This window comes from Cryptotermes secundus, unplaced genomic scaffold (assembly GCF_002891405.2).
Source record: "Cryptotermes secundus unplaced genomic scaffold, Csec_1.0 scaffold2307, whole genome shotgun sequence".
NCBI classification, from domain to species: Eukaryota; Metazoa; Arthropoda; class Insecta; order Blattodea; family Kalotermitidae; genus Cryptotermes; species Cryptotermes secundus.
This window is the reverse complement of record NW_019722982.1, coordinates 6,575-33,073: the sequence shown is the minus strand read 5'-3', so window position 1 is coordinate 33,073 and position 26,499 is coordinate 6,575. Positions and strand designations below refer to the sequence as shown.

The 26,499-nt window shown below is 43.9% G+C and overlaps 2 protein-coding genes across 3 annotated transcripts in view; one reads left to right on the top strand and one right to left on the bottom strand.

Moving 5' to 3' along the window:
* Positions 1-26,499, top strand: part of LOC111861596 (NPC intracellular cholesterol transporter 1 homolog 1b) — a gene marked incomplete at its 3' end in the record, with an annotated part of 33,468 nt that overhangs the window by 723 nt on the left and 6,246 nt on the right. Inside the window, exons 2-15 of the mRNA XM_023846287.2 lie at positions 3,210-3,282; positions 5,244-5,400; positions 6,489-6,683; positions 8,898-9,051; positions 10,259-10,394; positions 11,968-12,166; positions 14,636-14,731; positions 18,345-18,562; positions 19,181-19,267; positions 19,971-20,140; positions 21,131-21,307; positions 22,152-22,353; positions 23,405-23,521; positions 25,830-26,010. Of these exons, the coding sequence (XP_023702055.2) occupies positions 3,220-3,282; positions 5,244-5,400; positions 6,489-6,683; positions 8,898-9,051; positions 10,259-10,394; positions 11,968-12,166; positions 14,636-14,731; positions 18,345-18,562; positions 19,181-19,267; positions 19,971-20,140; positions 21,131-21,307; positions 22,152-22,353; positions 23,405-23,521; positions 25,830-26,010 (2,152 nt within the window). The remainder of the gene's footprint in view (positions 1-3,209; positions 3,283-5,243; positions 5,401-6,488; positions 6,684-8,897; positions 9,052-10,258; positions 10,395-11,967; positions 12,167-14,635; positions 14,732-18,344; positions 18,563-19,180; positions 19,268-19,970; positions 20,141-21,130; positions 21,308-22,151; positions 22,354-23,404; positions 23,522-25,829; positions 26,011-26,499) is intronic.
* The window catches only part of LOC111861594 (sodium channel protein Nach), a 59,907-nt gene that overhangs the window by 31,775 nt on the left and 1,633 nt on the right, over positions 1-26,499 (bottom strand). The window lies entirely within an intron of this gene.

The window sequence follows — 26,499 nt, the reverse complement described above, 5'->3', positions numbered from 1 at the left end:
CAGTCACAGTGGCCACACGGTCTAAGGCATGTACTGTCTTCGCTCGCTCGGAAGCCGGGACCGTGGGTTCGGATCTGTTTCCTGTGAGGTACGGACTGAATTCTTATATATTATTCTTATACACTGCCGGCCACGGTAGCCGCGCAGTCTGAGGCATGAACTGCTTAGCTCGCTCGGAAGCCGGGATCGTGGGTTCGAATCCCACTCAGGGCATGGATGTGTGTGTGCGTTTTTCTGTGTTTGTGTACAGGTAGAGGCCTTGCGACGAGCTGATCACTCGCCCAAGGAGTCCTACCGTATGCGTAAGATCTAGTAAACCGAAGTGAAACGGAGAGTTTCATGGGGGTAGGCCTAGGCCCAAATTGGGGCTGTAGCGCCACAGAAAAAAAAATTACTTATCACAAGCAATTACATAATCATTTACTTAATTTAATGTAAGGATTAAATCAGAAAAGAAAATAGCTGATACGAGCATGTAAAATAAATATATGAGGCAACGTATATTACATCCAAGTAAGTACACTAAACTTTACAATTTTTTCCAGACGCGTTCTAATTGCCATTACGTCAGCGTAAATCTAAAGGAACCGCTAATATTAAGGAAGGCCGTTCTTTAAAGAACTCACTAAACACAGATTCGTCCAAATTACGTATTCCATTCATGTGGACAGATCGACATGAACCACAAGTTACCTATTAACTATACTTAATTACTTATTTTACTTACGGAGCTGAGCCCTTCTTGAGGAGCCGCCAATTCTGCAGCCACTCAAGAATTTCCCAGCATTTTATGGAACCCGAAGGTTCATTACCGTGTTCACAAGAGCCCTCCACTGGTCCCTATCCTGAGCCAGATCAATCAAATCCATACCATACCATCCTGTCTCTCCAAGGTCCATTTTAATATTGTTCACCCACCTACGCCTTGGCCTTCCCAGTGGTCTCTTTCCTTCTGGCTTTCCCACCAACATCCTATTACCTATACACGTAAAATATTTGTTGTGCATAAATGACACGGGTATAAATAGTTTTCCTTTAGAAAATGTGAAACATAACCTCAAAATTTCACGTTAGTAATTGTATTTCTCTGAAAAATTTGATGCTGAATGACTCCAAGCCACAAGAATATAGGCAAATTATCCGTACCGATATTATGGAAACTTACTGGAAGAGAAGAACAGTTTTAATCACGAAATTTTAGCTTTTCATGGCGGTTCAACTGTGCTGTGGATCTGTGTGTAGTTTGTAAGGGACAGCATCGTGTAGATTTACCCTGAACTACCAACTGCAATGCATGAAATTAACTCATCACAAACTCTGCATTTTAATTATATTTTGTGTCCAGTGTCACGGAAAAGAGTGTTAAGTAAACAAGAAGTTCTGGGAAGAACTAATTATCTACTTTTCATTGACACAATACGGGCCGCATAGATAACACTTCCAACAATTCTTTTATTATTGCCTGTGTAACCGCTAAGGTAACGTTTTAAACAAGCCGTTGACTAGCAACGACAGAGAGATACACACACAGACACACAGACTGATGGGATTGGTCCAGGCATTCAGAAGTTGACAGGGGGGATACACAAATACACAGACAGCAAAAGGTGATCTCATAAGCCTATTTTTATTTCATCAAAACATGGAGAGGAGGCTAAAAACTGGTCCAATTGAGATATATCTGCATTATACAATTCTGTTTATTATGTGGTTCAAACGGAAACCAGGCTATGTCACTAAGTACCATTCTTTTTATTCAGTGACTTCATGAAATACTGAGTTAAATATATTACTATATAAACATGTGGGGGGGGGCATGGGGTAGCGTAGTTGGTTGAGACACTCTGCTAATAGCCTGAACGTCATGGGTTACATTCCCGATGAGGTCACTGGATTTTTTCAATTTACCTAATCCTTCCAGCCGCTCTATGGCCCTGGGGTCGACTCAGCCTCTAACAGAAATGAGTACCAGGAATCTTCCTGTGGGGTAAAGAGCGGTCAGCGTGTAAGACTGACCTTACCGCCATCTGTGAGCCGATTGTCTAGAAAATGTGGGAACCTCGACGTCTCACAACCTTATGAGCCTCCATGGCCTTTACTTTACTTAACTGTATAACCACGCAAATCGTTTCTTATTATCATGAAAAAGTGACGTTTGGCGACTTAAACTGTTTTACATAACACCACAGAATTATGAAGATCCTCCTGTTATTTTCTCTAGCTAATGTCCAAACTTTAGTCTCGGTACATCATCATTTCATGGACTAGGCAAAACGCCTGTTCCGGGAGTCTTCGTAATATGATCTCAAAAATTCCTAATTTATATAAATATGGAGATTAAGACCTTCCTGCATGTGAACCCAGGACTTCGGGTTTCATAAATGCCCTGAACACCTGGCTGAGTGATCGTTGGGTTCTCAAGGACCCTGCGCTGTGGATTTTAGTTAATTTTATAGCAACTAGAAAAATTATAATTCCATATCCTACGCATACTAACATTTCTACATACGAGGCAGGAAGATTAGATACTGTGAACAAAAGCGCAGAAAGCATTCTCTGGATTTAATCTGCTCTTTGACTTCTGAATTGGCCTCGATGTCTCATTGTCATTTCCAGACATTTAAATTTTTCTACGTTTTCTGTGGATTTGCTTGATTTTTATACTGTGGCTATATACTGCATTCCGTGAGACGAGATATGATCATACACGTACGTTAAATTCCTCCTTGCATTTAATGGTCATTAGATTTTCTTTTATAAAATTAACATAATTAACACGGAACAGAAGGTGACGTGTCCTGTTCCATTTCAGCCTCTTTTGCTTTTACTGGGCGAGGTTCTCACAGAGGCTACTGTGACCAGTTCTGGGATTTGATGCCGTGCAGTCCGGTAGAAATTTAACATCATTTAGCAGGAACGTACACTGTCTCTATCTTCAGGGTCGAATAATAAGCTAAGCCAAAATCAAAGAACAGTCGCGATGCTTGATTATTACAGGTTGCTGTTTTTTGTTTACTTTTAGACCCTGAAGATAGAGGCAGTACCTTACTTCGAAACATCGGTGAACTACCGAATTCCATGGCGCCATATCCCAGAAGATAATACTCCTATTTTAATTTTCTTGGACCTTGCTAATGGTAATGCGAACCTAAAAAGCAATGGCGTTAAAGCACCCCCTTGATTTTGACCATTATGCTTATGCTTCACAGATCCAACGCAATGAAGTGCGTTAGACACCTGACCCTACTTTTCTTGCTGTCACTGTGCGAGTATTCAACTCAGGTGAGTCCAACTGAACGCCTGTGTCAGCTCAGTCAGCATAGTGACTAGACCGAGGAATCGGGGCTCGGTTGGAGAAAGGAGCAAGATTCTTCTCGACAGCGTCCAGACAGATTTTGGTGCCCAACAAGCCACTTGTTTAATGGGTACCGAGGAGTATTTACCTGAGATTAAGGCGGCTTGAGCGTGAAGTTGATCACTCACATCTTGTGTCGAGGTTAAGAATGCACGGACCTAAACCTCCAGCCTCACGTGTTCATGGCGCGGCACCAAACTAAGCATAGGGACACTTCTTGCTATATACTCGTATATCAGCTACCCCTGTAAAATGCCGTGAAGGCCCATAGCGTAGTAAGAGGTCTGACAATAAAGTTTGAGAACTCGCCACCGTGTGCTTGTGGCAGCAGCGGTCAGAAAACTCAGTATGGTTTGATGACGTTGGCATAACAGCGTTTCACAGCTGTGTTGTTGTTGATCTATGAGTCTCTTTCTGAGTGTGTTTTGGTGTGCCGTCGAGAGACTGTCCTAGCTTGAATTAGAGCACTGTCTGTGAGGGAGTTTTTAGCTAGTAAACAAATAACTGTGCTGGAACAGCCTCCCTGTTCACCGGACCTAGCCAGCAATGTCTTTTTTCTGTTCCCGAAGATAAAGGAAATATTGAAAGGAAGGCATTCTGATGACATCAGCAGTAATACGACGGCAGCTCTGAAGGCCATTCCACAAAAACAGTCCCAAAACTGTTTTGAAGGGTGGCGCATAGCTTCCAAACGCGAGTACTCTGAAGGCGGGCACAGTGATACTCAGCAATGGGTTACGTAGCACTTTAAACGCGATGAGTTCGCGAACTTTATTGTCAGAGCGAATACTGCTATCGCATTTTACGTGACGATGCATTCCTGAAGACCTCGCATTATTCAAGACAAGTTTTCTCACAGTTCTGACATGTATAATTGAGTCTTGCTGATTTTTTTTGGGAGGGACAACATTTGGCATTATTTCAGACTTTTGGTATTACCCGAGACTTCAATAATATTTTTATATCGCATTATCTCAAATTCGTATAAAATGCGACCGCAATGTAAGTGTTAGAGATTAATATATGAATTAATATAATATTAATATATGATCGCTGTCTTCTGGAATTTGATATGTAAGGCTACTCTTCTCATACTCAATGCTATGAGAACCTAAAACATCATGATGTGTAGTTTTGTGGATGGATATCAGCGTTTCGGAGATACCTAATGTCGCCATCTTCAGGGTACATGAACTACTATAAAGATGGCATCAACAGGTTCCTCCGCAACGTCATTACAAACCTAGCAGATCACACGGCGTCAAATCCCAGACGTTAATCTCAAAAGTCAGATCCAGAAACCTGCATAAAATTGCAGCCCCTTAACTCTACAGTGGCAAAACAACCCTTGTGGAGCCATAGTTTCCCTTAAAAGATCATGCGAAATTTCATCCCATTTTCGCTTCTTTGGAGTTCGCAACAATTGTTTTTAAGAGTAAGGTCGTCAGCCTTAAGTCCAACCCCAGTGACAGCGTGACCCAGTTATGCCACGGGTACTGGTTCACTTTTCGTCGCCTTCTCCTACTCGCAGGGCTAGGGTGGAGGTATTCTATCACGCCTCCACACGTGGATCATTATATTTTTTATTGCTAGTGGGCTGGGACTAAGTCCCTTGTACTGCGGCCACTTCTGGCCTATTGTACCAGCCCCAGATGATAGGTGAGGGTGATTGTGGAGCAATTGGTGGAATGAAGATTGGCAGGGGAAACCTAAGTACTCGGAGAAAACCTGCTTCAGCACCACTTTGTCCACCACAAATCCCACTTGACCGAACCCGGGTCGCCGCGGTGGGAAGCCAGCGACTAACCGCTTGAGCTATGGCGCGGCCTGGGGATCATCATAAATTTACTAAGTGTAATTCGACTGTAGGATGGTTTGTGTGTCGCAGGTTGAGGATGGCCACTGCATATGGTACGGGCAATGCTTCACAGACGCAAAAGGCAAAATCAAGAACTGCTACAGAACAATAGAAGCTCCAGTTCTGCAAGATCCTTATGGATTACAGATCCTTAATAAGAGATGTCCTCATTTAAACGTTGATAATGGTGAGCATCAGTTTCTATGTAAGTGTTACAGAATAAGAATCTTCATTTCTCGGAGATATCCTTGGACTGCATACTGTGAACAGAAGGAGTCCCTGTATCTTGCTAATGGTGAGTGCCACGAGGCTGCTTAACAACAGAATCTCCAATATCTCTATCTCACGTTCGGCTGCAATATCATGACAGAGACGTCCTGGAGCGTATGTTCGTAATGACATAATCGTTACCTCCTGGAATTAAGTTTAGTTTATTTCCGTCGAACCAATCCACAAGCACGAGTTCACAGGGCGCATAAATGGGAGAGGGGAGTAGCACAAAGACGCAATACAGGGGTGAAGATGAAGTGTACAAGTTTAATTATTTATGGAGAAGTCACACTGAGAACTAGTCACGGTTCGCAGTTGCTGTACTGTATATTCATTTAAATAGAGGAACAGAACACGATAGCGTAGTTGGTTGAGGCACTATGCTACATGCCGGAAAGTCGCGGGTTCGATTCCCGATGATATCATTGGATTTCTTCAATTGACTTCATCCCTCCAGTTGCGCAATGGCCCGGGGGTCGACTCAGTCTCTAACACAAATGAGTACCAGGAATCTTCCTGAGGTAAAGGGCGACCGGCGCGTAAGGGTGACAACCTCACCGCCATCTATGGGTCGATTGTGTAGAAAATGTGAGAGCCTCGACGTCTCACAACCCTATGGGCCTCCACGGCCGGTTACAGGGATAGCTTTACTTAACCTCACCGCCATCTGTGGGTCGATTGTGTAGAAAATGTGGGAGTCTCGACGTTTCACAAACCTAGGGGCCTCCACGGCCTGTTACAGGGATAGCTTTACTTAACCTCACCGCCATCTGTGGGTCGATTGTGTAGAAAATGTGGGAGTCTCGACGTTTCACAAACCTAGGGGCCTCCACGGCCTGTTACAGGGATAGCTTTACGTTTATCTTTGACGTTGCTCTCAAAGATATCCAAAAATTATATTATTTTCAGTTTGGTATCTTATTTTTCTTAATAAAAATCTTTCATATACTTCGAGCCATAGAACATTTACGATGTTGGATTATTAAAATGCAGTTATTGTGACAGGCACAGGAATTCATACTTGTTGCAACACGGCGCAACTGCAGGCCATGGACGAGAAGCTGCAGCTAGCGGAGGGCATTCTGAAACGCTGTACTTCCTGTGTTAGAAACCTGATGAGGCACATATGCGAATTCACTTGTTCTACAACCCAGAACAAGTTTATCGAACCGGCGGAACTCAAGCAGAATCCAGCAAACGGTAACAGCCTTTCTTATGATACAGGATAATGCAGATTATACCATTTGAAGAACAGTTCACTGACGATTTTTTTTATTGCTAGTGGGGTGGGGGTAAGTCCCTTGTACTGTAGCCACTTCTGGCCTGTTGTACCAGCCCCAGATGATAGGTGAGGGTGATTGTGGAGCAATTGGTGGAATGAAGATTGGCAGGGGAAACCGAAGTACTCGGAGAAAACCTGCCCCAGAGCCACTTTGTCCACCACAAATCCCACTTTATCAGACCCGGGATCGAACCCGGGCCGCCGCGGTGGGAAGCCAGCGACTAACCGCTTGAGCTATGGCGCGGCCCTTTTGTATAAGTTATACCGTTGCATTATGGGCGCCTGGGTTACGGTATTGTGTCCTTAAAGAAATCACTAAACATGACCATAAAACGCACGGTTTGAACCATTAACCATATAAAAAATGCAGAGAATTGAAAAAGTTCACAGTCTTCGCCCGCTTGTCCTTTTGAGAAGGACAATATGAAGGTGCAGACGTTATGATAGTACGAAGTAGTGGCTTGAAAAAGGGGGCAGCAGAATTATGATTTCTTCATTTTATATCGAAGTGTATAATTTGGGGAAAAGCAAATTTGGTGGCTCTAACAGAAATGGGGGGGGGGGCTGCATGAGAAGCAAGGAGTAGCAATCTGGAACCATGGAACCACTTCGGAATTTGTCTGAAGACCATGGAAAACCAAGGAAACCTGTGTCGAGAAGGCCGATTGCAGGATTTGCCGGATCCAGACAGATTTCTAGCAAGCAGTCCGGCAGACAAAACGACACGGGGGATTCTTTGATGTTTCCTTCAATGATAATATGAATTGCATGTCACGTATAAATATATAATGGTAACTTAATCACATGCCGGTCACGGTAGCCGAGCGGTCTAAGGCATGCACTGTCTTCGCTCGCTCGGAAGTCGGGATCGTGGCTTCGAATCCCACTCAGGGCATGGATGTTTAGTTTGTGTGTGTGCGTTTTTCTGTGTTTGAGTACAGGTAGAGGCCTTGCGACGAGCTGATCACCCGCCCAAGGAGTCCTGTCGAATGTGTAAGATCTAGAAAAATCGAAGTGAACGGAGAATTTCATGGCGGTAGGACTAGGCCCATTGGGGCTGTAGTGCCAAGGAAAAAAAAACTTAATCACATGGCAAGAAGAGCTATACATTGGTTACTGTTAATTTCTATGATCTCAAACAATACGACACTACATAACTGTGTACTACTTCCAAGTAATACAGTATATTCAGATTTGTTGTTGTCTCGTCACCAAAATACAGGGCAAAATCATGACATAAAGATAGTTAACAAATACTTTGAAACAGTTCAAATATTAACATTGATTAATTTTAATTATAAATTATCGTGTTCACATGCGATACATAATTTTGACATAAAATGCAACATTTTTATCACGACAGACAACACCTGATGATGACCGTATATAGGCGAAACATGTAGTGAGGAAGAAGTGTGATTATAGATAATAAGTTACATTTAAGAAGGAAATATACGTGTACAAAATCAATTACAGTAGAACTTGGTTATAACGTCATCAAAGGGACCTAAAAATAGTGTCGTTATAAACGAATGTCGTTGTAACCGAAATGGGCACTTCCACAGTAGCCTTATGTTAGTCACGTAAAAATCTACCAAAAACCGAGTTAAAATGTTGCATTTTTTTGTGAAATACGTAGTTAAGTACAGACTAACGTAACATTAACGTGGAATTGCCCAAATGTGTAATATCAAAGACATATTACAGCGCTTTTCACTGACAATACACACCGCACTAATACTGTATATTAAAGGTAGGCCTACTCACCAAATTACAGTAGATTACATCAATTGTTGTGCCTTACTGTACCTAGATACGAGTACAGTAATCAGTTATCTTCATCTGTTTCCTGTTACTTGCCCAATACACACTTTCTAAATTACGTTCAATGTCCATATCAGAGAAATTCAGGAATGAAAATGACGTTACATACGAGGTTGATGCATTTGTGCATGTCGTACTAAGCAAGGTATAAAAACAGTTGCTTTATGAGGAATTAGTTCGTACCATTGAATATTTGACGCAATAGACAAGATGTCGCAGAAACCGATGTTGCTATAACCAAGTTTTACTGTAATTATATTTAAAATCCTAATTATGCTCTTTACTTTATGAATGTCTCTTGTGTACAGAAACATATATAAACGCTATGAATGTGTATATTGACCCGGCGTACATGAACGAAACGTATGATTCGTGCCGACAAGTTGTGATGCCATCCAGCGGCGGACCGGCCCTCGGTAGCATGTGCATACCTTACGGTGCTGAAGACTGCAACCCGGAAAGGTAAGCAATCATCATCATCATGACTCGTATCGGGGGTTCCTCTTCTTGCACGAGAATTTGTGGTGTTTCTTCAGCTGGCCATAAACTTAACAGGGTTATTCTACAATTTTATCAAAAAAGGCAAGTCTCTACAATTTAACTTGTAGTCTGTCAGGAGTATACACTTCCCATATATTTACCCGAAGTCTAAGTTAACCCGTACTCTCAGAAGTTTGAGAGCCACTGGCCTTAACATGAGAGCGGCAGAAGAACAAATTCAAGCGTCGACAGAATTCTTCTTTCCTCGCAGGCAAACCGGCCAGATTTCCGCCATGTATACAAACTTTACCCGTATAGATTTACCCGTTCGGGTAAGTTCGTAGTATATGGAAATATTTTGGCTTCCTACCAAATGAGGGTTTGTAGTATGAAATTAAGTATTTTTTTTGACGATGCTCTTACAAGCACAAATGTTATCTGAGCTCACCAATTCCATGAAGCTGAGCCCTTGAGAAACGGCCAGTCGCTCAGTCATCCAAGAATTTCCCAATATTTTATGGAACCCGAAAATTCATTACCATGTACACAAGAGCCCTCCACTGGTTCATATTCTCACCCAGATCAATCCAGTCTATATCATGCCATCCTATCTAAGATCAATTTTAATATTATCCTCCAATCCACGACTAGGTGCTTCTACTGGTTTCTTTCCTTCTGATTTTCTCACAAAAATCCTATATAAATTCCTCTTCTCCACATGCGTGCTTCATGCCGAGCCAATCTAATTCTAATTATACTTTGTGAAGAGTATAAATGTTGCATGACCACTGAAACTATTTCTCGACAGATCTTATGCTCCTTATTCAACCGTAAGGGTCGCGCCATAGCTCAAACAGTTAGTCGCTGGCTTCCCATCGCGGCGGCCCGGGTTCGATCCCGGGTCTGGTCAAGTGGGATTTGTGGTGGACAAAGTGGCGCTGGGGCAGATTTTCTCCGAGTACTTTGGTTTCCCCTGCCAATCCTCATTTCACCAATTGATCCACAATCACCCTCACCTATCATCTGGGGCTGGTACAATAGGCCAGAAGTGGCCGCAGTACAAGGGACTTAGTCCCACCCCACAGCAGAAACGTCCCTTTGAAATTTGAAGGTACTTGAAGCAAGCTGAAACGGTAGGCTGTCGTTATCCTGACTATGAGAGAGTTTTAGGGATGTGTACGCATTTCAGGTGGTTCGAGTACATGGGCAACGAGGAGCTCAGTGACTTCGTGCCCTTCCAAATCAACTACATTCCAATCGCGGAGAGCAATGGAGTTTACGATCCACTCAGAATAGAAACAAAACCGTGCTCTGAGCCATATGACGTAAGTATTGTGACATGACGCCTGAAATCCGGAATATTTCATTGCTACGCAACGGCGGTAAACAGTTTCCAGCACGGAACAATCAAAGAACTACCGTCTCAATGCAACGGCGAAGTAAACACATCTCTGTAACACCAGAAGAATTATTAAGAAACCGCGTTTTCAATGTGGTTCGTGCAGAGATGTTATAAACAGGATAGTTTGAAGCATCGGGCGGGACACCGGGTATCCTGACAGAGGTTAATAATGGTTTTCCTCAGTCCCCCAGGCAAACGTAGGGGTAGTACATCGGTCATGTTACGATCTCTTCCTTTCAGATCCTTTCCAAGTCACCATTCATTTATCATCCTAACATCCGACGCTGCACAGTCTCGATATTGAAAAGAAGTTCGTGAATAGCCCATGAAGAAGACGTTTCGGGTGTAGCATTGAGGACAGTTCTCTTTGAATGGCCCTAACAAGGCCAGGGGCACACACTGGACACAAAAGTGGCCCAAGTGATTAAGGTAAATGTATGTAGCCCCCCACGTCAATGCCGACATCAATACTGTCACGATTCTGAGTGATTTTCGACGGGGTTTTGAATTTGATATTAGATTTATTGACCACTTCAACACACGACCCGTGAATACAATTAATTATAGCGCCATCGCAAATTTCTACTCTTTACAAATCAGTAGAGAATACAGACTACTGTTCTCAGTCTGTTAAAGTCTCCACTAGCCGTTTCCTGGTAACGGCTTCTAACAAAGTCTATTCCTCTGCTTCCGGTCTCAAGTCCACTTCGAATGGCGCCTCCCTTCCAACTAACTAGAGTAGTTTTGCTACTGGCGGTTTATCGCCGATCAGTTCTTGGCGACAGGTCCCTTGAGACTCACGACCAGCAATTTAGTTTTCAGCTGAAAATTTGCAGTTGTAGTTCCTATGTAATATCCTTCCTGCTGGGCATCGCCGGCGCAGCCATTCTCAGGTCCGAGTCCCAGGGACTCATGATCATATTTTACTGCCTCAGATTCGAGATTTCCCCCCCCCCCAACCTGGTGGGCCAGGTCCCCGAATTTATATCCCCCGAGAAGAGGGTGGCCCAGTTATATCCCCATGCAATGGGTTCCCTTTTCCTCGCCTCCTACGACTCGCAGGGCTACAGTGGAGGTATTCGAACCCACATCCACACGGGCACCAACTGACTAGCCAAAGTCAAATTTATGTTACCACCACGGTCAGTCGGCCAGTCGGTCTTGGTGTCAAGCACCCACCACACCAACTAATTCTACATCGTTTTCTTACAAACCCTAGGTACGGACCGAGTAGAAACCTTCGTTTCCAACAGTACCTCTATTGTTGCGCGCGGGAACCTGTTTGTTTGCGATCGTTGCTCAGAAACGAATATTGCTTCTGAGTCGTTCTCTAGCAACAGCTATTTCTCTGGCTCCACAATCATTGCTTTGAGCAAATACGCCACAATATCATGTGAATTATATAAATAGATGCATTCGAAAGAAGGTAGGGGTCATAAGGTCAATCCGAAACGTCTTCTTTTTCATATATTAATCCCGAAACTGTCGTTTTGCAGGAAAACAGCGCTGCGTGCAGCTGTTTAGATTGCGAAGCGAGCTGTCCTGGTTCCGGGGGTCTCGCCCCTCTACCATCAGAAGCAGACGAAGAGTTCCAGATAGCTGGGTTGTACGGTCTGGGGTTCGTTATGGGCATAGTGTACATAGTTCTGGTTGTGGCGTTCCTCTCCTTGCTGTTCTTGTTGCATAGGATAAAACGTAAGTTGTTACATTATACTTGTCACGCTTATTAGAGGGGGTGGGTTTCCCCCACGCACTTAGACCAGTTATTGGTCCATTGTGCGTCCCCCTTTAATTTTTACTGTCCCCATACCCTACCGGTACTGGTGCTTTGCTATCAGCCCCACTTTGCCAGCGAGGTCGGCCCTCTTCTGGCACGTGGTACCTGATTTTTCAGCTCCACTTTGCCAGCGAGGTCGGTCCTCTTCTAGCACGTGGTACCTGATGCTTCCCCCATCTACTAGAGGCATTGGAAACTATTTGGGCGGGATACTGTAGAGGTCTCCTAGAGATATGAGGACCTTTTACGTGCCGTAAATCTACGACACGGGACACACGGCTTAAAGTCCCTCCCGGAGGACTTGTTCCCTGAATTTTTCCGCCCTTAAAAATTCCACGATCGGGTTTGAACCCGCGTACCTTGAGTCATGAGGTGGGAACGTTAACCCTAGACTACGGAGGCCGCTTGCTTTCCAGATAGTGTGTGACTAAACATTGGGTTTCGATTGGTGAATATATTTACTGATCACTTACATACAGGTCGTAACTACAAATAACTATAACACTATTGCTATTTCACACACTCTACAGTTCACTAGAGCACATAGTCTGTCACTAGACGTTTCCTTGTAACGGCTCCAACAATTGCTATTCCGTGCTTCCCACTCAAGTCCCCTCTTCACAGACTCCCGTACAGAAATGATTTGATTGAGTCGAGTCTTACGTTACTACCGACTGTCAGTCGGCCAGCCTGTCTTGGAATAAAGCACCCATCTGGGGCTTAAGAACAGATTTTTATTAGTCAGGCAGTTGAGGGTTTGTTGATGTGGGGCGCTGTCTCTGACAAGAGGACGGGTCTGTCGTTTATAACTACTGCTGGCCCTCGCCAGCGCAGTCATTCTAGGGTCCGAGCTCCGTGGGACTCGCGACCATATTTTGCTGTCTCAGATTCGAGACTTCCCTCTTCGTCGCTTCCTACGACTCGCAGGGTCACGGTGGAGGTTTTCGACCCCGCCTCCATGCGGGATTGAACTAAACTTCAAACCTCGTCTCGTTTATAACCTTTGGCCACGTACCACGAAGAAAACATAGCTCCTTCATTGTTGTAGTCCAGCTGTTGCATTATTAGAAATCTGCTGCCTAGAACGGGAACGTGTTTATCTAGTCGTTGCCCAGAAATGACCTTGGCATATCCGAATATCTCGCGGTCGTCGCATAGCAACGGGTGTATACGCTGCAATAAGTATAGAGTGGAGTCGCATCATACGCGAATTTAACCATATGCACGCGCCCAAAATAAATATTTAAGTAACGCCACCGATTCCAGAAAAGAATAAGCACCAACTAACCCCAGACAGTGTTGTCGGGGAGAGGGAAGATTAACCATTCGAATATCCGGGATAAATGATAAGTGTTCAGGTTTAGTGTTTTCAATTTCGTTCTTCTGTCCTCCGGGCCCAATTTCTCGTATATACAGGATGTAAACTGAAAGGCGCGGAAGTAGTATAGACGACGCAGCAAACCATACCACATATATAACACAACACTAACAATCGACATCATGGACATAAGAAAAAAGACAAATTCGGGCTCAAGAAACATCACAAACGAATCTAACCAATAACAGAAGAATCAGACTACAGCAACAGACACTAAGCTGAATACAGCATACGACATTTTTAAATTAATTTTAAATATTAGTAAAATCAATTTTTAATTTTTAACTTTCAACTTTTAGTTTCATATATATCTTGTATTTAAATCAACATCTGTAGTTAGAATATAAATGTACACAAAATGTAGTCATTTTAAGTCTATGTATGTAAATATGTTTACAAGCTTTACAATTCAATAATGAAAATGTGTAAATCATTACACATGAGGATGAATAAGGGTCGAAACATGTAGAGGAATGTAATTAATAAATTATAGTTCCGTTGACGGCGGGATTTGTACTATTAGTTATACTCACGCAAAAGAAAACAAACATCACAAAACGAGTTCCACCAAGCAAACCAGGAAAAAAAAATGTTCATAACAATATGTGCCCGGAAACATTAAATTAGTGGATTATAGGTCAAATATTTATTTATATAGATAAGTGCTTAAAATGTCCTCCATGAGATTCAAAGCACGTTCCATGAAATATATGAGTTTCGTGAGCAGTTTTTCCAGGAATAAAACCGTCTCATTGTGTTCATTAGTTTGACTGCTTCAATAGAATTAGATTTTAAAGGGTTCTAACGATGGTAGACACACAGAATTACTGGCATTTTGGACTATTTCCTAGAATTCCATACGATGGAAAAAGTCCAAAAACCAAGTAATTCTGTGTGTTTCTATAGAATTCTGCTCCATTCAAAACACCAATATGTAACGAAAATAATTTACAACTGAAAACAGAAGTTATTATTTCTGATATGCGCTCGCATATATTTTCTGTTTCAGCCAACTTTTCTAGACTTCACTACCCACGGTTCATGACTTCTCTTGAGGGCACATTCAATTCAGCCTTACAGCGCTTCTTCGCCCAATGGGGCACCGGTAAGTTAACAGTGCGTTGCAACATGACCTCAACCGCAGTCCCCATAAAAACACTATTATAACAATATAAATTGTACTATGGTATTATGGTGCCGAGATAGCTCAGTCGGTATAGCGACTGGCTTTGGGCTAGACGACCGAGGAGTCGGAGTTCGAGTCCCGGTAGTGTGAAGAAATTTCTTTTCTCCACGTCGTCCAGACGGGCTCTGGGGCTCACCCAGCCTCTTATCCAATGGGTACCGGGGGCTCTTCACCCGGGAGTAAAGCGACAGGGGTGTGAAGCTGACCACTCATCTACAACTAGTGTCGAGGTCAAGAAAATGTGGATATATATATCCACGCCCCCATACCCCTTCATGGCGTATTGCTTAATTAATTAAGCACAGGGACAACTTTACCTTTTACTATGGTATTATAATAATATAGCGGGTCACGGTCTAAGGCATGTACTGTCTTGGCCGCGTCATAGCTCAAGCGGTTAGTCGCTGGCTTCCCACCGCGGCGGCCCGGGTTCGATCCCGGAGTCTGGTCAAGTTGGATTTGTGGTCGACAAAGTGGCTCTGGGGTGGGTTTTCTTCGAGTACTTCGGTTTCCCCTGCCAATCTTCATTGCACCAAATTCTCCGTCATCATAATCACCCGGGGCAGGCTACAATAGGCCAATCAGTGGTCGCCGTGCCGAGTGGACCCAGTTGGACTCTACCCCTCACTAAGAGAATTAAAAAGAAAAGTACTGTCTTCGCTCGCTCGGAAGCCCGGATAATGGGTTCGAATCCCACACAAGGCATGGATGCTTTGTGTGTTTGTGTTGTCCTGTGTTTAGGTAGCGTCCTTGCGACGGTCTGATCACTTCACAAATGAGACCTACCGTCTGTAAAATGATCATGAAACTAAAAATCAGAAGCCAGGATCCAAGGGGGCTGTAGAACCAGTGAAAAAATTTGTCCATGTGCATAATTAATCAAGCACGCAATGAATATATATGGAGGTGTGGAGGTATAGCTCCACCTCGGCACTAGATAGAGGTGATTGGTCAGCTGCACGTTCCGGCAGCTTTATCACAGGGGAATTCGCACCCATTACCCAGTGAATAAGAAACTGGGTGGATCTTAGAACTGGTCTGGAAGTTGTAGAGAAGATAAAAATCTTTTGTCCCTGCAGTGAATCGAACCTAGACCGTCCAGCCCGTAACCCCATCTTTATACTCACTGAGCTATACCGACTCTAATATCTTTGATAGTTGTGGATACCGGGGATATTTCTTTCAAATCAACAGTATACACGTCATGTGGGATTCTGTTGAGCTCGGGGAATACCCAAAACATACACGTGCTCCTAGAGGGAACGTGAGGTTATTCTGTAATTCCCATTACGTCGCTGTCATCACTGACCGTTGCTCCTAGTTGGAGTAATGAAGTGAGAAATCAGTTTCTCTGGGAGTTCCGTACAAAGCAACATGGCGCACAGGCGCACCGCGGACTTCGTGTCTTTAGAAACCACTGACTCTGATAACAGAGAGTGTTTAAAAAGAAAAAAAAAAAAACGACGCGCAGCCTTGTGGTAGACTTAAGAATATATCAGATTAGATAAATCTAGTTATAATTCTGTATCAACTTCATGAAACTGTAATTAATTACTGATACGATCAAATCTCTAGACAGGGCGAAATCGTTTGAAATTTTTTAGTTACATTTACTTACAGATTTTATCAAACAAACAAAACAAACTCCGTGGCCTGTAATCCGTATGTGAACTATACCGACCGAGCGACCGCCGCTTGTCGGCGAAGTTAGTGTCAATTTTAGTGGATAGAGGGTGTCGCGTGGTCAGCGCAACGGTTCCCCACGGCCGTTAATCTCGGTTTTCTAGACATAAGCCGCTATTTTCTTTAAACAACCCCTCAATTATCGTCACGAGGCTGAGTGTACCCCGTTCCAGACTCATTACTTCTCAGAAAATCTGGTAGCTCCGGGAATCGAACCCGGGACTTCTGGATATGTAGCCAGGATTTCTGAACACTAGACCAACGAGGCGGTCAAACACATAACGGTATTGTAAAAAAATATTTCATACTGGGTCACCCCCTTACTTTTCGTCACTCTTCATGTATTTACAAGCTATCTCATTACCGTATGCACCTTTTGCCTAAGATATGATTCCGTTGCGAAATATTTGTTAGCATATGAAGTTTCAGTCATATACTCTTACTACACCGTAGTTCTGTCTATTCAAATTTAACGTATTCAGGGCCACGGCCGATCACAGTGGCCGCGCGGTCTAAGGCATGAACAGGCTTCACTCGCTCAAACATTGGGGTCGTGGGTTCGAATCCAACTCGAGGCATGGATGTCTGTGTGCGTTTATTCTGTGTTTGTGCTGTCCTGTGTGCGGGTAGGGGCCTTGCGAAGGACTGATCCCCCGTCCAAGGAGTCTTACTGTGTAAATATCAAGAAACTGAAAAAGTGGCCAAGGTCCTAACAAAGGGCTGTAGGGCAACAGATAAATGAAAGAATGGGTAAGGGGTTGGTCATAATAATCCGGCCCTTCCACTGCGACCTTCACTGATCTACTGTGCCTAAGATAGATAGATAGATAAATTACTGGTTACATAATAATAATAATAATAATAATAATAATAATAAACTCACCTAGAAGCTTAGTGTAGAGGTAATGATCTAGATTTGTATTCAAGAGGTTCTCGGTTCGAATCTAGACAGGGAGATAGACAATCCTGACTGAAAATTGTCTATATTTTCCTCATTCCGTTTTACGAAATGTTGGGATAGTATCCGAAGTAGGCCACGACCCTTTCCTTCAGAATGCTTTCCAAATCATCATCCATCTACTATCCTAGCATTCGATTGTGTAACGTCTAATTACTGACTGCAGAATCCCTCACACAAAGAATATCGCACAGGAAGTTTACGGTTTCCCAACGTTTCGACAATATTTTCGGTTGCCATCTTCAGTGTTGATGGGTGTGAGAGGGGGTGAAGGCGCGATTGGACGAAACAGAGAAGCAGGGATATAAGAAACCAGGGGGCGACTATGTAGGTGATTAAAATGTACGATGAACACCGCTTTTAGCACAAGAACAGATGAAAGAGTGATCTACATCTGTAATTATTATTAGTGATCACGTGGCAAGGTCAAGAAAATATTTTCAACGGTCAGATGATTATGAAAAGAGATGCTGAGAAATGCTTTTAGTTACCAAATTTTTAAGACCGGGTTTTCTAACCCTTCCTTCCCCCTCCCCAAAAACATCAATCCTGAAGATGACAACTCTTAATATTTACAGAAACTTTCGAAAACCGTCAACGTCCTACGAGGGGTATTCCCGGAAATTATACAGAGTGTTCAATCAAGGAGGAAACTTCGCAACACCGCGTACCTGGTCTAACATTCCTCACAGATTGCTGCTGTAACTGTAACGGCGCGCGTTTATCAGCGCTAATGACTCATTCTGCTATCGGCAGTTACAGCAGCAATCTGTGAGGAATGTTAGACCGGGTCAGCGGTGTTGCGCAGTTTCCTCCTTATCTGAACGCACTGTACATTAACTGCAACCACCGAAACCTGATGGAAAGAATTTGATTTGTTGCATGTTACAGTTTTCGCCTCCCATCCTGCGTTAGTTCTGTTTGCTTCCTCGTGGGTTGTAGCGGCTCTGGTTTACGGAGCTTTCGACTTGCAAGTGACAACAGACCCAGTCGAAATGTGGGCCTCGCCTCAGAGTCGGTCACGTCTTGAGAAAGAATACTTTGACAGCCGTTTCGAACCATTCTATCGTTTGGAGCAAGTGTTCGTGAAAGCGGTTGGGATACAGAAGGTAAGTATGAGGGCTGTTCAAAAATGAAACCCGTTCAGGGATTGTTCTAGGCGAAGGAATAGTTGTTACAAACAGTCCTCATGGACGTTGAGGTAGGCAAGGCGCTGATATTCAAGTAGACTGATTCGCTTCGCAAAGGATTCCTTGGGTTTGTAGTACGTCTTTGTCCGACCCGAACCGACGACCCTGTCAGCGCTTTCCTGAGGGGACCGAACACACGAACATATTTCGTTTAAACAACCCCCTACACCAGTTCATTTCTATATTTCACTAGTACAGTTCATCTACTGCCTATCAGAGTGGCCGTGTGGTCTAAGGCATGAACCGTCTTCGCTCGCTGAAACTTTGGGGTTGTGGGTTTGAATCCCACTCGTGGCATGGTTCTCTGGGTGTGATTGTGTTGTCCTATGTGTAGGTAGAGGCCTTGAAATGAGCTGATCACCCGCCCAAGGCCCCAAATTGGGGGCTGTAGCGCCCAAGGAAAAAAACACTGAACCTTGAGGTTCCATAAAATGGTGAAATTTTGGTGACTAGTGTAGTGACTGCCAGTTTGTCAAGGAGTACGTTCTCTGTGTGAAGTCTTGGTCGTTCTATACGCTGATTAATGTTCTGTTGCAGGTGAAATGGGATGGCAAGGAATACGGCCCTGTCTTCAATGATACTTTCCTCAGCGTTGTGTTCAACCTGCAGGAGCGGATACAAAGGGTAATATAGCACGTGCCAAACAACCATTTCTGACGTGTTTCACTTTACCTAGTAACGACAGGGGGAAAACACAGACAGACACACAGACCGATGGGCTAAGTTGTTGCAATAGTCATACCAAGTTTCATAAAGATTAGTTCAAGCGTCCAAAAGTTGATAGGGGTGACAGGATGCAGATTGCACAAGCACACATTTATTGTTTCAATAAGGAAAGTAGGCCAAAAATTGATCTGAGCAATGATGTCTTTGAGCGTACCACTATACGTCCCATGCCATAATTAACCTTACGCGCGGTTTTTCGACTTGGGGGCCCGTTTTCGGAAATACATCGAGTATTAAGTCCTAAAAATGGATAAAGCTCTTCCTGTAACAGGCCGTGGAGGCTCATAGGGTTGTGAGACGTCGAGGCTCCCACATTTTCTAGACAATCGGCTCATAGATGGCGGTGAGGTTGTCAGCCTTACGCGCCGGCCGCCCTTTACCCCCCAGGAAGATACTTTATACTCATTTCTGTTAGAGGCTGAGCCGAACCAGGGGCCATAGTGCGGCTGGAAGGATTAGGTCGATTGAAAAATCCAGTGACCTCATCGGGAACCGAAAACGTTATCTTCCGGCTTGTAGCACAGTGCCCCCTTCGTAAGTCCAAGGTACTGCTAACATATCTCAGAAAATGTCCAGTATAATTCTGCAATTTCTGTTTCAGCTCGGAGAAGACGAGGGTAAGGGGCTGAATACGATCTGCAACGCGCCGCTGGTTGCAGCTGGGGACGCCGTGTCAATTGAAAACTGCACCGTTCAGAGTGTGTGGGGGTACCTGAAGAACAGCCCGAATTTGACGGAAGGCTACATAGACACTATGATGAGATGTATCCAGTGAGTACAGCAATATACTCGCCTCATGTATGTCTGTGTAAATAAACGTGCGTACATGTATCTGTATATATGTGTGACTATAGACGGGGTTTTGATTTGTGAATGGATTTATTGACCACTTTAACATAAAACTTGTGACTACAAGTAATTAGAGCGGCACCGCTAATCTCTACAATTCACCAATCACCACAGCACCAGCTGTCTTCTCCAACCTGCTGTGTCTTTGTCAGCCTTTCCCTAGAAACGGTTTCTAACAGTGGAGTATTTTTCAACTTCGTGCGGTCAGGCCCTCTCTTCACAGCTTCACGTGCTGAACTCAATTGACTGTGTCCCTTGTTTATAACATCTCGGCATGGACCACGTAGAAACACCCTGTTTCCATTTTTGTGGTCCAACTGTTGCATTATTAAGAATCTGCTGCCTAGCAACGGGAAAGTGTTTACCGAGCCTTTGCCCAGAAAAGGTCGCTGTTTACAGTTTCACCGCTAAGCAACGGGTCTATACGCCACAGATGTATACATGTATAGTACTCTAGAAAACTTGCCCCAGCGCCACTTTGTCCACCACAAATCCCACTTGACCAGACCTGGGATCGAACCCGGGCCGCTGCGGTGGGAAGCCAGCGACTAACCGCTTGAGCTATGGCGCGGCCAAGTTTATAACTTAAGTTACCTACTATTTCTGACAGAACCGGGATAGCTCAGTAGGTATAGCAACGGGCTAGGGGCTGGGGTTCGGTTCCTGGCGGGGGTAAGAGATTTTTCTCTACTTCACAGCGTCCAGACAGAATATGGGGCGCACCAGCCTCTTATATGATAGGTACCAGGGGCTCATTCCCCGGTGGCAAAGAGGCCCTGATCACCTATCTCTTCTATCGCCGAGGTCAAGACTGGTGGAGCTATACCTCCACTCCCCATACGTCATCATGTGATGGTACTTAACCAATTAAGCACATGGGCAACTTGAATTTACCGTTACTATTTCTGACAGGAATACCTATGATTACGGCTGTCTGGCCCCGTATGGGGGCCCAGTGGAACCCGGATTGGCCCTTGGAGGGTTAGAGGGCTCAGACTTCTCTCAAGCAACTGGCCTTTCCATTTCCTTCATGGTGAATAATCACCACAACAAGACAGCACAGCTGCCGGCAATGGAGTGGGAACTCCGGTGAGTTCTTGTTATTTAAACTGCTAAGTTCACAGAGTACTGTTGTCAGAGATCTGGACTGGTCTTCGAACCGTTTACATCCGCTCGGAGGGCCTATTAAAATCCCTCTGTCTGTCCGTCTGTCAATAAGCATTCGGGAATCGCCAATTGGTTTTTCATTGACTTTGAGATTTGGAAGTTTTAACACGATCAAAAAATTCCTGATGTTCCTGAGTGAGTAATCACGCTCGTAACGAGGAAAGTGCCAAATACAGGGTGTCCAGGGGAAAGGTATCCAGAATAAAATAATTATATCTCAGAAAGCATTTGTTATACACATTTATGGGTTACACCACTACAAAGGGAAACTGTTAAAGTTTGTTTCTGAGTATATAACTTTCTCAGTAAATATCAATGTGGGCTCCCTTGATGGAACGACAAATATCCAGACGATATTCGACCTCGTTCCACGTTGCTTGAAGCATGTTTGGTGTTACCGTAGCCACAGCGTCCCTTATACGAGCCTTCAGGTGCTGAAGGTCTTTGATCTTAACCTGGTAGACAATGTTCTTCACATAACCCCACAAGGAAAAATAAATTTAGGTTAAATCTAGCGACCTAGGAGGCCAAGCGATCGGGCCACCTCTGCCGATCCATCTCTCTGTTCAAGTGATTCCTAACATGGTGGCAGAAATGTGGCGACTCTTGCGCGTTAAGCCGAGAACGAAAAAAAAAACTTTCAGAGTTTTCCTTTCCGATGACATAAACCGGATACGTGAATGACAATTAGTTTCCTAGATATTCATTTTTTATTTTGGATACCTTTCATCCGGGCACCCTGTATAAAAATAATGATGTATTGCAGGTTCGTGGAGTTTATGAAGAACTGGACGGAGAAAGAGATGCCAGACTTCATGTCAGTCGCATTTTCTGCAGAGCGCTCGATTCAAGATGAACTAGAAAGGGAATCTGAGGCTGAGATTGTGACCGTAGTCATTAGCTACGTGGTCATGTTCGCGTACATCGCCGTGGCGCTGGGGCAGTTCCGCAGCTTCAAGACTCTTCTGGTGAGCAATCCAGGTCAATCTGACAGAATGACCGTCGTTCTCTGACACCATTTCAAAACATTTAAAAGTCTGGAAAGAAAACTATGTTCATGGGTTCCGACGGGGTCCGAAATCAAGAATGACTTTGTTGGCGAGGGTCATCAGCAGTTTACTGGACTTGGTTGGGCCAATAAACAACTGCATGCCAATGGATCTTATACAGGCGATCTATTTTCAGAAGGATCTGTGGCAACTAAGTTGAAATAAGTAAAAGAGACCTTAGGTCACTATCGTAAATACGGTTTCTTACATTTATTTTCAAATGTGTGACTATTTATTATAAGTTTTCATGTAGTAAAAACTTATATGTCACATTGGACGGAGTGGTTTATATTTATAATTGTTAGTGTGACGGACCAGAATGAAACAAATCAAATTTATAAAGTTCATGTTATACCTTCATCTCCATATACCGATTTCCATAACTAGGTCATAAATTCTTCTTAATATCCTTCTTTCAAAGATTTTGAGCATATTTTGGGGACCAGTTTTCACTTGAATAGGTAAATATAGGCCTTACAAGCGTCTTATATTATTATATTTGTCTGTCTCCATATTATGGTGAACTTAATTGTTTCTTTAGGCCATAACTAGCTCGATTTGCCTCTGTGGTCTAGTGATCAGAGTACTTAGCTACAGATCCAGAGGTTCCGGGTTCGATTCCCGGCGCTACCAGATTTTCTGAGAAGTAGTGGATCTGGAACGGGGTCCACTCAGCCTCGTGAAGACAACTGAGGAGCTACTTTAAAGGAAAAGTAGCGGCTCCGGTGTAGAAAATCGAAATTAACGGCCGTGGGGATTCGTTGCGCTGAGCACGCGACACCCTCTATCCGCTAAAGTTGGCACTAACTTCGCCGAAAAGCGGCGGTCTCTCGGTCGGTATAGTTCGCCTGCGGACTACAGGCCACGGAGTTAGTGAAAATAAACTGAAAACTATTAATCACTATTAAATAAGAGTACATCAATTTGCATTAAACTGTCCTCAACTGAATCTTCCTATTGTTCTCAACAGGTGGACAGCAAGGTGACGCTCGGGGTAGGAGGCATTGTGATAGTGCTCATGGCCGTCGGTTGTACCCTCGGTATATTCGGGTACGCCGGCGTCACAACGACACTGCTGACTATAGAGGTAAGTGGGACTTATATCAAGATGGATGCCAGAATCGTGAAATCGGGGACTGGCCTACAGAGGATTTTAACACTTAAAATACTGAGTATTTAAGTAACAGAGAGTTCCGTACAGAACTCATAAAGCTCACTTTCCTACTGCATATGAAGTTTAGTCCTACAAGTGCCAAATATCGAAAATTACGTTTACAAAAACACTGTTACACCTGACAGCATGTGACATCTGTTGGTGATTTATCTGAACTACGTAGTCACGAAACTTTTGAAGGGAAATTATTTCTGCGTTTGAGGTACTTATCAGATTTTACTGATGCTATTTAGCCACAAAAGAAAACCAGCTCATAGAATCTAAAATGGGGGGAGACACTGTAGGAATTACAAGCGACATTTCTAGTATTAAGAAGGTAAATCATTACGCCGTTACGATTAATGAATGAGTGGAAATATATACTAGTTTTTAACGTTGAGAGTAGATGGAAGTGAGCATTCAGATTCACGCCCCAGCTGTTTTATCACATAGAAATGAGTCCTCTGTAACAATTGGCTAAGAAACGGAGTATGTCTCAGAGTCAAGAAGAACATGTTAATGAAGACAAAAATCATATCACTCCTGTAGGTCGAACCAAGATCTTCCAACACTTAGTCACTAATCACATTGACTGACCTACGTCGGCTCCTACAAATCTTGTTTTTTTTGACCCTTTCATAAGTCTTCTAAAGTGTTCTGACGATGGTGTATAACACTCAGAATTACTGGGTTTTTGTGTTTTTGTCCATCGCCCGGTATACTAAAAACTGGAGAACACAACGTTGCAGAGACTGGGCCCCTCACCTCACGACGGAAACAGATCCAGTTTCCCAAAATTTTGTGTTCTCTAGTTCTTTGAATACCGGCCGATGGAGAAAGTCCAAAAACCCAGTAATTCTGACTTGTTTCTTTTCTTCATTACCGTACCCTCTGCCAATTATCTTTTCCTTCCTCTTCCCTCCCACTCCCATCTTCTTTTTTTATTGCTAGTGGGGTGGGACTAAGTCCCTTGTACTGCGGCCACTTCTGGCCTATTGTACCAGCCCCAGATGATAGGTGAGGGTGACTGTGGAGCAATTGGTGGAATGAAGATTGGCAGGGGAAACCGAAGTACTCGGAGAAAAACTGCCTCAGCGCCACTTTGTCCACCACAAATCCCACTTGACCAGACCCGGGATCGAACTCGGGCCGCCGTGGTGGGAAGCCAGCGACTAACCGCTTGAGCTATGGAGCGGCCCTTCTCATCTTCCTTCTTCTACAATGTCCTGACTCTAGTCCCGATGAGGTGGATTTTTTTATTCACCTAATCCTTCCAGCCGCATTGAGGCACTGGGGTCGACTCAGCCTCTAACAGAAATCTTCCTGGGGGGTGAAGGGCGGCCGGCGTGTAAGGTTAACAACCTTACCGTCATCTGTGAACCGACTGTCTAGAGAAAATGTGGGAGCCTCGACGTCTCACAACCCTATGGGCCTCCACGGCCTGTTACAGGAATAGCTTTACAATTTCATAATTCAATAATAAAACAGTTTGTACGATTTTTATTCCCACAGCGGTGATTATGAAGAGTTCTATCTTCTGTGATATAACGTCGTGTAGTCCGACGAAAGCCGACCGACGTTTCGGAGGAATGTGTCCTCGATCTTCAGGATCCGCAATGCTTGCTACCTGCTTTGCGTGGTTTCTTGCTTGGCTTATTCTTCGACCCTGAACGTGGAAGCAATATATTCCGTCTAAACGTTGGTTGACTTTAGACTACACAGCGTTATATTGGAGAAGATAGAACTTGTTTTTAAAACAATTCACTTCTTGCGCTTATCAAGCGACACCCTCTATCCGCAAAAGTTGGCATTAACTTCGCCGACAAGCGGCGGTCGCTCAGTCGGTATAGTTCGCTAGCGGATTACAGGCCACGGAGTTTGTTTTTGTTAGTACGTAATTTGGGTTTGGAAATGTGTATTAAGACTGACGACTACACCATTATGCGTTCATTTTATGTATATTGTGAAAATAACTTATAATGTTAAAGTGTATTGCAGAAGAAGGTCCTGCGGGTAGGATGACGTCCNAAAAAAATGTGTGTGATTTCGAATATTTCGAATATAAGCCGCACCCCAGTTTTCCTCTTGAATTTTTGGCAAAAAATGTGCGGCCTATACATGCGTAAATACAGAATAATGTTAAAGTGTATTGAAGAGGAAGGTCCTGCGGGTAGGATGACTTCCCCCGGCTGTTCCTGATGTGAGTGATGTCACGGTTAAACAGGCATATACAAATTTTCAGGTAATACCGTTTCTGGTACTGGCGGTCGGTGTGGATAACATCTTCATTCTAGTGCAGACACATCAGCGGGAGGAGAGACGCAAAGACGAAACTCATGCGGAACATGTTGGACGCACCCTGGGCCGCGTGGGGCCCAGTATGCTACTAACCAGCGTGTCTGAAGCTTCGTGTTTTCTTATCGGTACGTACTAGAAGTTTTATTCTTGGTTAAATTTAATCAGAAGGACGAAAGGGCAGTTTCGAATATCTTCACCTTAGGCCAGCGATTTGTAGGCGACGAAAAGGGAACCAATTGCTTGGGGGTTTAACTGGACCACCCTGTTCCTGGGGGATATAAATACGAGGTTGGGGGGAATCTCGAATCTGAGACAGTAAAATATGGCCTTCAGTCCCGTGGGACTCGGACCCGAGAATGGCTCCGCTGGTGAGGACCAGCAGCAATTGTAAATGACAGACCCACCCTCTCGTCAGAGAGGACGTTATATAAGGATTATGACTGGAAATGTTCTGTTCAAAATAAAATTACTGGTCGTGAGTCTCAAGGGGCTTGGCGCCAAGAAGAAACTGATTGGCTATTCATATCAGAACGACGATACGGCGAAGTGTTGGAAATTCCTAAAAATTAAACCTTTTCCTCTCCCCCCCCCAACGTTTCCCAGCAATAAACTGT